At 41.3% G+C, this 13,096-nt stretch overlaps 1 protein-coding gene across 1 annotated transcript in view; it reads left to right on the forward strand.

Moving 5' to 3' along the window:
• The window catches only part of OBSCN (obscurin, cytoskeletal calmodulin and titin-interacting RhoGEF), a 230,805-nt gene that overhangs the window by 17,120 nt on the left and 200,589 nt on the right, over positions 1–13,096 (forward strand). The window contains 9 exon segments of the mRNA XM_087917128.1: positions 3,739–4,041; positions 4,392–4,658; positions 7,374–7,643; positions 8,883–9,158; positions 9,924–10,205; positions 10,337–10,618; positions 10,750–11,031; positions 11,172–11,453; positions 12,675–12,956. Coding sequence (XP_087773254.1) covers positions 3,739–4,041; positions 4,392–4,658; positions 7,374–7,643; positions 8,883–9,158; positions 9,924–10,205; positions 10,337–10,618; positions 10,750–11,031; positions 11,172–11,453; positions 12,675–12,956 — 2,526 coding nt within the window.

Consider the following 13,096-nt stretch of genomic DNA (forward strand, 5'->3'; position numbering starts at 1 on the left):
GCCAGCACTTACTATCTAGCCTTAAAATAAGATATAATACTATGATATATCAGAAGTCCTCAACTTATGACCACAATGGAGCCCAAAACTTCTGTTGCTAAGCAAGACAGTTGTTAAGTGAGTTTTGCCTCATTTTATTACCTTTATTGCCACAGTTGTTAAATAAATCACTACAGTTGTTCAGTTAGTGACCTGATTGTTAAATGAGTCTGGCTTCCCCAGTGACTTCACTTGTCAGGAGGTCATAAAATGTGATCACTTGACCCCGGGACACTGGAACTATAATAAATATGGGTCAGTTGCCAAGCATCTGAATTTTGATCATGTGACTTCAGGGATGTTGCAATGGTCATGAGTGTGAAAAACAGTCATAAGTCACTTATTTCAGTGCTGTTGTAAGTCCAATCACTAAATGAACTGTTGTAAGTTGAGGACTATCTGTACAACTTAATAATTGCAGTGATTCAATTAACAACCATGGCCAAAAAGGTAGTGAAATCGGATGTGACTCATTTAACAAACACCTTACTTAACAATGGAAATTCTGGCCTCCGTTGTGGTCATAAGTTGAGGACTACCTGTAACCAGATCAAATTCAGAAATCATAATGCAGACCTGTTTCTGAGTCTGACCCAGCCTGATTGCCATACTGGAAAATGACTTTGTTGGAAAAATCTCATTAATTTAATTTAATTTCTTTAATTTACCATCTGAAGTTGGCTACCCAACCTGCTGTCTTAGCCATTGCACGTTAAGCTAACACTTCACATACCAAGGAAAGAATGTGAAAACTGTACATAGAGAACATAAGTGAAGTAAGCATCACTGCATCATTTGCAAAAATAACCTTTTCTCACCATACTGCATCGTAGCTAGACACCAGAGGCCAAATAAGAAGTAACAGGTGGAAACTAATCAAGGAGAGATCCAACCTAGAACTTCCTGACAGTAAGAAGTTAGAACAATTGATTAGTGGAACAGCTTGTCTCCAAAAATTGTGGGTATTTCATCACTGAAGGTTTTCAAAAAATAAGCTGAATAACTATCAGACCAGGATAGTATAAAATTCCTGCCTTTAGCAGGGGGTTAGACCAGAAGACCTCCAAGGTCCCTTTCAGCCCAATGATTCTAAAAACCTAGAGGTGGCTTCAAAAAAGGCTGAGATGTAGGAAGTTACAGTAGTGTACCCCTTAGATTAGACAGATCATTTGTGTATTAATGCCCCATTTTAAGGAATACAGGGAGTCCCAACTTACAATAGTTCATTTAGTGATTGTTCAAAGTTAGGGTTAGAATTACGGTTAGGGTTAGGGTGACTGTTTTTTACACTTACAACCATTGCAGAATTCCCACGATCATGTGATAAAAGTTAAGGCACTTGGCAACTTAACTCATATTTATGACAGTCGCAGTATTCCAGAATTATATGATCCACTTTTGCAACCTTCAGACAAGGAAAGTCAATGGGGAAGTCAGATTCATTTAACAACTGTGTGACTAACTTAATAACAGCATGGTCTCGCTTAACAACTGTGGCAAGAAAGGTTGTCAAATGGGACAAAACTCACTGAATAAAGGTCTCACTTAGCGATAGAAATATTGGACTCAATTGTTGTGGTAAGTTGAGGACTCCTTGTATACCACTGCTCTGTATATTATTTTAAGGACAGGTAGAAAATGACAACACATTTCTTGCATGAAAGAAACTAGCAGTGATTGATTGATGCTTATCTTCTGCTTGGTATCTTCAAGGGATAGATACCTTAGGGTTTCTTATGTAATAAATGTGCTGTTGCTCTGAATAATTGACCCCATCTGATCCTAATAACATTTTAAACTAAGGTTTCCTGAAGGGGTCAGTATTGGCGCCCAAGATTTGGTAGAACTATTGTAGGGTTTGTTGTTCTTCTATACAGGTAGTCCTCAACCTATGATTGAGCCCAAATTTTCTGTTGCTAAATGAGAGGTTTGTAAGTGAGTTTTGGCAAATTTTATGATTTTTCTTGCCACAGTTGTTAAGTGAATCACTGCGGTAAGTTTGTAACAAAGTTGTGAAGTGAATCTAGTTTCTCCATTAACTGAAGATTGCAAAAGTTGATCGTGTGACTTCGGGACACTGCAACCGTCATAAATATGAGTCAGTTGCTAAGCACCTGAATTTTGATCACATGACCATAGGGATCCTGCAACAGTTGTAATTGTGAAAAGTGGCCATGTCACTTTTTGGGGTGCCATTGTAACTAAATGAACCATTATAAATTGAGGATTACCTGCAAATTTGCATGATTAGGAACCAATCAGTTTAATTGGACTTTCACATGAAGACCTGGTCTTTCACATCCAACAATGGGAAACACAACTAGACGAGCTAATTCTACTTTACTGTAAGGCTACCTGAATAACATCTTGCAAGGCTGCAAGTACAGGTAGTTCTTGACTTGTAACAATTCATTTAGTGACTATTCAAACGTACAACAGCGCTATCAAAAGTGACCAGTTATCATTCTTATGACTATTGCAGCATCCCTGTGATAACACGATTACATATTCTGTCTAGCACTGATAATGTTCCCTAGTTGAGTCATGAGATGTCTGCAGGAAAACAACCAAGTTCAGAGAGGACCAAGGACCCCACAGTCTTTGTCATCCTCCTCCTCTCCACAAACCCTACTTCCTTCTAGAACTGATGATGCTACCCAGGGGTGGAATGCAAATATTTTTATTACCGGTTCTCTGGTATGGCTAGGTAGTAGTGGCTAGGTGGTGTGACCATGTGACCGGGTGGGCGTGGCTTCTCCTTTTTTGTAGCCCCCACCCGGCACTCCAACTTTTTTTTGCTTCCTGGGCCTCAGGGAAGCCTCCTGGGTGAAGCAGTAAGACACTAATAGTCACTAAATGAATTGTTACAAGTCAAGAACTACCTGTACTTGCAGCCTTGCAAGATGTTATTCAGGTAGCCTTCCAGTAAAGTAGAATTAGCTCATCTAGTTGTGTTTCCCATTGTTGGATGTGAAAGACCAGGTCTTCATGTGAAAGTCCAATTAAACTGATTGGTTCCTAATCATGCGAATTTGCAGGTAATCCTCAGTTTATAATTGTTCATTTAGTTACAATGGCACCCCAAAAAGTGACATGGCCACTTTTCACAATTACAACTGTTGCAGGATCCCTATGGTCATGTGATCAAAATTAAGGTGCTTACCAACTGACAGTTTGTGACAGTTGCAGTGTCCCGAGGTCACACGATCAACTTTTGCAATCTTCAGTTAATGGAGAAACTAGATTCACTTCACAACTTCGTTACAAACTTACTGCAGTGATCTTGGCACAACTGAATGTCGGAACAGCTGATCGTCGGGAGGAAAAAATTTACTGTAAGGAGTGACTGGGCAGGGTGGGTGGGGAGAATGCAGTCACAACGAGGTTGTGCATGTGCGCGATGTCAGGGCGGGCCCAGCCAGGAACACGATTTGCTGGTTCTCTGAACTGCGCAGAATCATAACAACCGGTTCAGTGTAGAATCCCATCCCTGAATTGGTACCAAATTAGGTCATGAAACATCTGCAAGAAAACCGCCCAGATCAGAGAGCACTAAGGACTCCCCCAAAGTACTATGTGATTGGGAAAATGATGGTGCTTACACAACCTTTGAACTACCTTTATATTCGCATGTTTAAAAAAATCTGTGGTTTCCTCCCAAATGTTGACTTGGTCTTTCCCCCTTCTCCTCCTGACCAGCTCCAAAGAAGCCCCCATCACATCCTCCAACTGACCCAGTGGTGAAAAACAAAACAGAAACCTCAGTGACGTTAGCTTGGTCTCTTCAGAAGACAGACCGGCCTATCCCGATTGATGGCTACCTTATTGAACGTAAGAAGCTGACAGGATTCACATGGCTGAGGTGCCACCAAGCTCTGGTGTCCCAAACTGAGTTCACAGTCAACAACATGACTGAAGAGGCTGACTACCAATTCCGAGTTTCTGCAGTCAACAAATATGGCCAAAGTGATTATCTGGAATTTCCTGGAGTCTGGCATCTTGGTAAGTTTTTTTTGCCCCAGCAATGGACTAAATTGGGGGTGATGAATGGATTTAGATTTTTTTTAAGCCACCAGTACCTAAAATTCTCAAATATCTTGTATCATGAACATGAATAATATGCTCCATTAATTCCAATGATCAGAAATTTCTCCTCCTCCTCCTCCTCCTCCTCCTCCTCCTCCTCCTCCTCCTCCTCCTCCTCCTCCTCCTCCTCCTCCCTAAAGTCTGGAAGGTAACTATCAACCTCAGAAGTACCAAGTACCCCACAGTTCAACCCTGAGCCACAAATATTCTCTTCTATTGAGAAAAAAATTATGTTAATCTTTGCTCGTCCTCGTTATATCCCACAGAACCTACCCTGGCAGTGAAAACCCCTATGAGAAATGTTGAAGTCGCACCAGGGAGAGATGCAACTTTCACTGTGGACCTCACCACCCCTAGTCCTGGCTCATGGTACATCAATGGCAACCTTGTCCAGAACAGTGACAAATACATAATTACAAGAACCAAAGCAAGCCACAGTTTAATCATTAAGAGGGTCACCAGTGCTTTCAAGGAGGCAGAGGTGAAATTTGTAGCCAAGGATATCGAAAGCATTGGAAGAATCACCTTGAAAGGTATTTGCAATTATATTTCTTTCTTTCTTTCTTTCTTTCTTTCTTTCTTTCTTTCTTTCTTTCTTTCCTTCCTTCCTTCCTTCCTTCCTTCCTTCCCTTCCTTCCTTCCTTCCTTCCTTCCTTCCTTCCTTCCTTCTTTCTTTCTTTCTTTCTTTCTTTCTTTCTTTCTTTCTTTCTTTCTTTCTTTCTTTCTTTCTTTCTTTCTTTCTTTCTTTCTTTCTTTCTTTCTACCATGATCTTCAGATCTTAATTTTAGGAGATCTTTAGGAAACTGAAATCAAACTGTAAATTCCTAACTTAAGAGATAATTATGGGCAAACGTGAGTTTGGGAGACAAAACCAACATGTCAGTTTGGCAAGGATAGGGAAGGGATGTCCACGGAGAAGATAAAAAGTCAAAAAACTGTGGGTCTGAAGTTCCACTCCTTTTATATGTGTGTTGTGCACAGGAGTGGTGCTTCTGTCGTCTAGTTGTGGCTGACCTTGTTGAGGTTTTTTTTGTCAGAATGGGGTAGAAGAGATAAGGAGACTCAAATTATCATACATTGGATACATTGTGGAAAGATTCTGTTGTCTGGAGAAGTCTACGATGCTGGAGAAGGTGGATGGAAAGAGCAGAGGATGACCAGCAGAAAGATTGAAAGACTCAGCCATAGTGGTGATGGAGACATTGTTGGAAGACCCGAAGAAGCAAGTTAAAGAAACACCAAGCTGACAATGCTGAGAAAGAATGACAACAGGCAGCAATGTTGAGAGACTCAATTATGGAAGCACTGCTGGGAGACCTGAAGAACCATGTTAAAGAAGGATCTTCCTGGAGAAGGTCTTTTTATTTGGACACTAAGGCTGGACACCAAGTGGATGGTCAATCAATCAGTCAATCAATCAATGGAAACACCAAGCTCCTTGAGAAGTCCACAATGCTATTAGAGGGAAAGAGAAGAGGAAGATGACCAGGAGTGAGGTGGATGAACTTAGTTATGGTGGTGATGGGTGCACTGTTAGAAATCATGAAGGATCAGGTTGGAGACAAATCATTCTAGAGAAGATCTGTCAATGTGGTTCCTGAGAATCTTCACCAACTTAATGACACAATTATTCAGCATGAAGATCTAACCCTCTGGAGAAGCCCATAATACTGGAAAAGGTGGAAGGAAAAAAAAAGAAGAGGAGGGCCAATAGAAGGTGGATGGACTCAGTTATGGGTGGCCATAAATGCCCTATTGCAGGGGTGTCAAACTCGCAGCCTATGGGTCGAATGCGTCATGTCCCCCATTTTAATAAAGGGGGGGAAAGCCATGATACATGACGATAACATGATGGTGCGAGTTTGACACCCCTGCCTTATTGGAAAACATGAAGGGCCAAAGTGGATACAGATCAGCCTGGAAAACATCTAGACGGTCGCCAAGAGTCAACCCCAACTTGATGGAACGTAATTCATTAATCAATGAAAAAAACCACGATCCTTTGATAACTATAATAGTGGAAAAGATAAACAAGTACAAGGGAAGGACCTGCAGAAGGTAGAGGGACTCAATTATGGTGGCGATGAATGCCCTCCTGCAAGACTTGAAGATGGGTACAGATCAACCTGAAGAAGATCTAGATGGTCACCAAGTCAAAACCAATCTGATGGAGCATTCCTCAACCAACGGAAAAAAAAACCCCAGATTCCTTAAGAAGTCCATAATGCTGGGAAAGATGGAAAGAAGAAGACAACCAGCATATCTGAATTTTTCTAAGTTGGTAGACGTTCAATGTACCATTCAGGGATGCAGTTTATTCCCTTTGTGCCAATTTGTGTCATGTCATTGGTACAATGAAATAATTGAGCCAGTGCCATTTGGACGCCTACTCATCATTTGTAGGATCATGTTAGGCAAATTATGCGAAGGACATCCATTCTCCAGTTTCCCCGAGATGTGCCATATGTTATTTCAGGCATTGATTCAACAAGTACAGGTAGTCCTTGACTTACAACCATATTTGAGCCCCAAATTTCTGTTGTTAAGCAGGACAGTTGTTAGGTGAGTTGCATCTCATTTATTGACTTTTTCAGCCACACTAAAACATATCATTTCAGTTGTTAAGTGAATCATGTGATTGTTAAGCAAATCTGGTTTCCCATTTGACTTTGTTTATTAGAAACCAGTTTACAAATGGTGATCACATTTCATAAATATAGGTAGTCCTTGACTTAACGACCATAATTGACTCCATAACTTATGTTGCTAAGCGAGATATTTGTTAAGTAAGTTTTACCCCATTTTATGACTTTCTTTGCCACCTTTGTTAAGTGAATCGCTGTGGTTGTTATGTGAGTCACATAATTGTAAAGTGAATCTGCCTTCCCCATTGACTTTGCTTGTGGAAAGATTGCAAAAAAGTGATTGCATGACCCCAGGACACCACAACCATCATAAATATGAATCTGTTGCCATATATCTGAATGTAAATCACGTGATCATAGGTCCTAGTAACTTTGAATAGTCACTAAATGAATGGCTGTAAGTGGAGGACTCCCTGTATCTCTATGTTGGGGGTGGCTGGATTTAGATAAAGGATATGATGACATTACATATCACAATGTCTATGGACAAACGACCCAATTTGCTCTTCCTGTCCTTTTGCCCAACGAGACTGGGACACGTTCGATGTCATCGTAGCTTGTATCAGATGTCCAGACCACTGAATTTCATCCCTCTTTTCTAGATGAAGTGGCCACATTTGTCAACGAGTCAGCCCCCGGGATTTCAGTCAACCTCCATGAGAAGTTTGAGCTGGTTTGTGAGGTGTCCTCGGCTACTGATGCGGTCTTGTGGAAAAAGGGGAAGAAGGACATCAAGCCAGACCAAAGGGTAACATTTTCCGTTCAGGGAAAACAGCGAAAACTTATTGTCCAAAGCGCTATCAAGGAAGATGAAGGGGTTTATACCTGTGAATCAAAGGATGACCGACTAACCTTCCAGGTGGAGGTCAAAGGTAAGAAACGGTCCTTCTTTTGAAATATGTCTGTACAGCTAGTCCTCAGCTTAGGAGCAGAATTGAGCCCAACATTGCTGTTGCTAAGTGAGACATTTGTTAAATGAGTTTTGCCCCTTATTATGAACTTTCTTGCTACAGTTGTTAGAAGAATCCTTGCAGTTGTTAGTTAAGCTAGTCACACGGTTGTGAATGGCTTCCCCACTGACTTTGCTCTCACAAAAGAGGATCACAAAACCCTGAGACACTGGAACCATCATAAATAGGAGCCAGTTGCCAGGTGTCTGAATTTTATTTATGTGACTATGGGAATGCTGCAATGGTCGTAAGTGTGAAAAAGTGTCCTAAGTCACCTTTTGCAGTGCTGTTTTGACTTTGAACGGCCAGTAAATGAACGGTTATAAGATGTGGACTGTCTGTAATATTAACTATCATCTGCATTTATTTTCCTAAGCCTTTGCATGGAAACAGCTGGCCAAGATGCTGTTGTGGTTTTGAATTTCAAGCTCAGATCTTTAACAAGTTTCAAAGCAGTGATGCAGAAGCCAAGGCAATTGGATTTTTGGGGAGGATGTATCCAGAACAGTGAACATGCCAGTAAATAAAAGAATTTTGAGCTGTATTATTAGCTGAAACAACCTGCAGATCTCTATCTCTATCAGTCAAAACTTCACACTTCCCCGATCAACACCCCACAATTTGTAAGAATTGCCTTTTAGGGCAGAATGTCAACTGAGACTTCTAAGAGGGATAAAATCAAGAAAAGAAAATGGATAAGAGAAAACTGGCCTAGTGGTTAACACACAGCGCTAGAAAGCAAGAGGCTGTGAATTCAAGTCCCACCTTAGCCATGAGTGTCAGATGGGTTACTTTGGGCCAATCACCAGGAGATTATGGGTTCTAGTCCTGCTTTAGGCCAGCTGGGTGACTTGAGTGAATCCCTTTTTCTCAGCCCACCCCATGCCACATGGTTGTTGTCGTGGGGAAAATAGGAGGAGGAAGGTGTGTTGGACGTGTTCGCTGCCATAAGTTATTTGTAAAAAGAATAAAGGCAGAAGACGAATGGATGGATGGATGGATGGATGGATGAATACCGGTGCATACAAACATACATAGATACATACATGCATATAGCTGAGTCTTTATTGACATATTCATGTGATTTATCTCTTCTTGAGCAGGACTGGAAGAACTCCAGGGTCTCTTCCAACTCTGATTTTCTGTTGTTCTTCACCCCAGAGCCTACAGAGGTCTTTTTCGACAAGGAGAAAGTCCAGAAAGAAATCAGAGCTATTCTCTCAGAAAATGCCTTTCTCAGCTGCGAAGTGGCACAGCCCACGATTGAAGCAAGATGGTTCAAGGGTGGGAAACTCATCACCCCCAGCAAGAAATTCAAGATTGAAACAGAAGGGAAATCTCGCTGGCTGATTATCCGACAAGCTGATAGGAAAGATGAAGGTCAATACACCTGTGAAGCAGATGGCCAGAAACTGGCCTTCAAAGTGATTGTAACAGGTAAAAATCTTAATTTTCCTGTGGTACTGTTAATATAGGTAGTCCTTGACATACAGCAGTCCATTCAGTGACCGTTCAAAGTTGCAACATTACTTAAAAAAAGAAACTTATGACCATTTTTGATACTTGCAACTGTCACAGTCTCTCCATGGTCATGCGATCAAAATTCAGATGCTTGGTAATTGACATGTATTTATGACAGTTGCAATGTCCTGGGCTGTCACATGATCCCCTTTTGTGACCTCCTGACAAGCAAAGTCAATGGGGGAAGTCAGATTCGCTTAACAATTGGGTGCGTAACTTAACAACTGCAGTGATTCACTTAACAACTGTGGCAAGAAAGATCATAAGTGGGACAAAATTCACTTAAACTGTTTCGGTTAGCAACAGAAATGTTGGGCTCAATTCTGGTCATAGGTTGAGGACTACCTGTACTGCTATTCAGATGTTAAGGAGAACTTCAACAAGATGACAAAAATACAGATGGCTGTACCTTACAAGTACAGACCCTAGGAAATAAAAATTACCTTGTTTGGATTTTTCTAAATTTTGTGATTTTAGATGTTGTTTTGATCAACAGTCAGAAGCCAGGGTGGTATGTGCCAAAGAAGCAAACATCTAGATGTAGGATGACCTATCTTAATTGGTATATAATCCGTCAGTTGGACCTTCTTAAAGCTCAGAACTTTAGTTTTAAATAAAAATGATCAAATGTCCTAAAAAGAAAGTTAATTAAGATGTTTTGTTCATTCCTTCCACTGTTAGATAGAGAAGTTGAGGAGATATTTGTCAACCAGAAGAAGGTCCAGAAGGACATCAAGGCTGTGGCTTCAGAGAACGTCTCTCTCAGCTGTGAGGTGGCCCAGGCCAAGGCAGATGTTAAGTGGTATAAAGATGGAAAGCTGATCACTGACACCAAGAAGTTCAAAATAGAAGAACAAGGTGCATCCCGTTGTCTGGTTGTTCAACAGGTGGAGAAGAAAGATGCAGGTGAATATACCTGTGAAGCTGATAGCCAGAAGCTCACCTTCAAAATCACAGTTGCAGGTACAACTACCTTTATATCTTCCATAGAGTTAAAAGTGGTCAAATCGATCCATTTTTAGTTGATTTTTAAGAAGAGGACTCTGAAGCTCTAACGTAAATAAATGTGGGTTGTTTTCTGCTCCTACTCCTAGATGAAAAAATTAAGGAAGTCTTTGTCAACAAGGAGAAGGTCCAGAAGGACATCAAGGCTGTGGCTTCAGAGAATGTCTCTCTCAGCTGTGAGGTGGCCCAGGCCAAGGCAGATGCCAAGTGGTACAAAGATGGGAAGCTGATCACTGACACCAAGAAGTTCAAAATAGAAGAACAAGGTGCATCCCGTTGTCTGGTTGTTCAACAGGTGGAGAAGAAAGATGCAGGTGAATATACCTGTGAAGCTGATAGCCAGAAGCTCACCTTCAAAATCACAGTTGCAGGTACAACTACCTTTATATCTTCCATAGAGTTAAAAGTGGTCAAATCGATCCATTTTTAGTTGATTTTTAAGAAGAGGACTCTGAAGCTCTAACGTAAATAAATGTGGGTTGTTTTCTGCTCCTACTCCTAGATGAAAAAATTAAGGAAGTCTTTGTCAACAAGGAGAAGGTCCAGAAGGACATCAAGGCTGTGGCTTCAGAGAATGTCTCTCTCAGCTGTGAGGTGGCCCAGGCCAAGGCAGATGCCAAGTGGTACAAAGATGGGAAGCTGATCACTGACACCAAGAAGTTCAAAATAGAAGAACAAGGTGCATCCCGTTGTCTGGTTGTTCAACAGGTGGAGAAGAAAGATGCAGGTGAATATACCTGCGAAGCTGATGGCCAGAAGCTCACTTTCAAAGTCACGGTTACAGGTACAACTAACTTTATTTTCTCCACATTTCCCATAGAGTTATAAGTGGTCAAATCAATCAGTTTTGGGTTGGTTGTTAAGAAGAGCACTCAGAAGCTCTAATGTGAATAAATGTGTTTTGTCTCCTGCTTCTATGGCTAGATGAAAAAATTAAGGAAGTCTTTGTCAACAAGGAGAAGGTCCAGAAAGACATCAGAGTTGTAGTTTCAGAGGACATTTCTCTCAGCTGTGAGGTGGCCCAGGCCAAGGCGGAAGTTAAATGGTTCAAAGATGGAAAATTGATCACCTCCAACAAAAAATTCAAAGTAGAAGCAGAAGATAGATCCCATCACCTGGTTGTCCAGCAGGCAGAGAAGAAAGATGCAGGTGAATACACCTGTGAAGCAGATGGTCAGATGCTGAAATTCCAAGTAACTGTAACAGGTAGGGGAAAAAAATCCCTTAGTCTTTTCCTTCATCATTATATTTCCAGATATAAGTAGCAAATCTACCTAGGTTGACAGAAATTAATAGATATTTTGATGCTTTGATCTATCACAAATATATTTGCTTCTGGGTCCAATTCAAGGTGCTAGTTCTCACCTTCAAAGCCTATGGGGCTTAAAGCCAGCTTATCTGAAGGACCAGATATCTTTTCCCAGTGACATCTACCTGACCACCAGAGCAGGGAGGCAGGGGAAAGTATAAATCCTCTCTCTTAAGGAGGTCCATTCGGTAGGACCAAGAAGCATGGCCTTCTCCGTGGTGGCTTCCTTCCTGGGAAACATCAACTTGCAGAGATAAGATTGGCCATCACCTTTAGAATCTTCTGAAAGACATTTAAGACACGGTTTGGGCAATGGGCCCTGGAACCCCATGGAGATATGGAATCCGTCAAGTGGTTAGTCTGATTGTGGGTGTCTATGGATTTCGATATCAGGATTTCATCTTTGTAAACCATCCAGAGTCAACATGAGTGGTAGGCTATATAAAGTTTCTCAATAAATAAATAATTCAATCAGTCATTCAACATTTTGGCAAATCGATGACCACCAAACAATCCTTCCTGGATCTGGCCAACATACTTGAAAAGATTCAGATTCAGATCTGCCTGTTTCCTACTTCCTGGAATGAGACAATAAGATTCGTTTTTCTAGAAAAATAGTCCAGCTAGCTTCAAATCATGGATGGTTGGTTACTCAAGAGAAAATACATTGAGGTTCAAGAAAGCCACACTTAATTAAAGCAACCATTCATTATAAATAACTGTTCTTAGGGGTTAGACATGTTTCACCTGAGATGGGATGGGACCACAGTCCAGATATTGAGGTTATATCATTATCAGAGGGAGGTTTGGGAGGAGGAGAACTGTGGGGAGCTTGGTTGTTTTCTTGCAAATGTTTCATGATCCAGCTAGGTAACACTATCAGTGCTAGAAAGGAGTGGTGTTTGCAGAGAAGAAGAGGAGGAGGAGAAGAAGTAGGCAGGGGAGGAAGAGGGCTGGGGTTCTTGGTGCCAACCAAGAGAAGATTGAGATGTGCGTTTTGTAGGATACATCTTTGAGTGTTTCTGAAGAACATTTGTTTAGTAGTTAATGGAAACTACCAACTGCCACCAGAAAGAAGCAGTTAACGAACATTTCTGCCTCTTTCCTTCCCTCACCAGATAAAGAAGTTCAGGAGATGTTTGTCAACAAGGAGAAAGTCCAGAAGGACTTCAAGGCTGTGGCTTCAGAGGATCTCTCTCTCAGCTGCGAGGTGGCCCAGGCCAAGACAGAAGTCAAATGGTTCAAGGATGGAAAACTGATCACCTCCAGCAAGAAATTCAAGGTGGAAGCTGAAGGCAGATCCCGGCGTCTGATTATTCAACAGGTGGAGAAGAAGGATGGCGGCGAATACACCTGTGAAGCTGATGGCCAGAAGCTCACATTCAAAGTCACAGTTGCAGGTAGAATTGTCTTACCCTGTTTCTGGATACAAATGTAATCAAGGTGTCACTACATTAACAAACGTAGTTTTTTTGGGTTGCAAAACTGTATCAAGGAAGGTTTTTTATTATTGATTTCAGCCACTGTCATTTAAACTGAC

Source organism: Pseudonaja textilis, chromosome Z, assembly GCF_049901715.1.
Source record: "Pseudonaja textilis isolate UNSWEBS1 chromosome Z, rPseTex1.2, whole genome shotgun sequence".
Taxonomy (NCBI): Eukaryota; Metazoa; Chordata; class Lepidosauria; order Squamata; family Elapidae; genus Pseudonaja; species Pseudonaja textilis.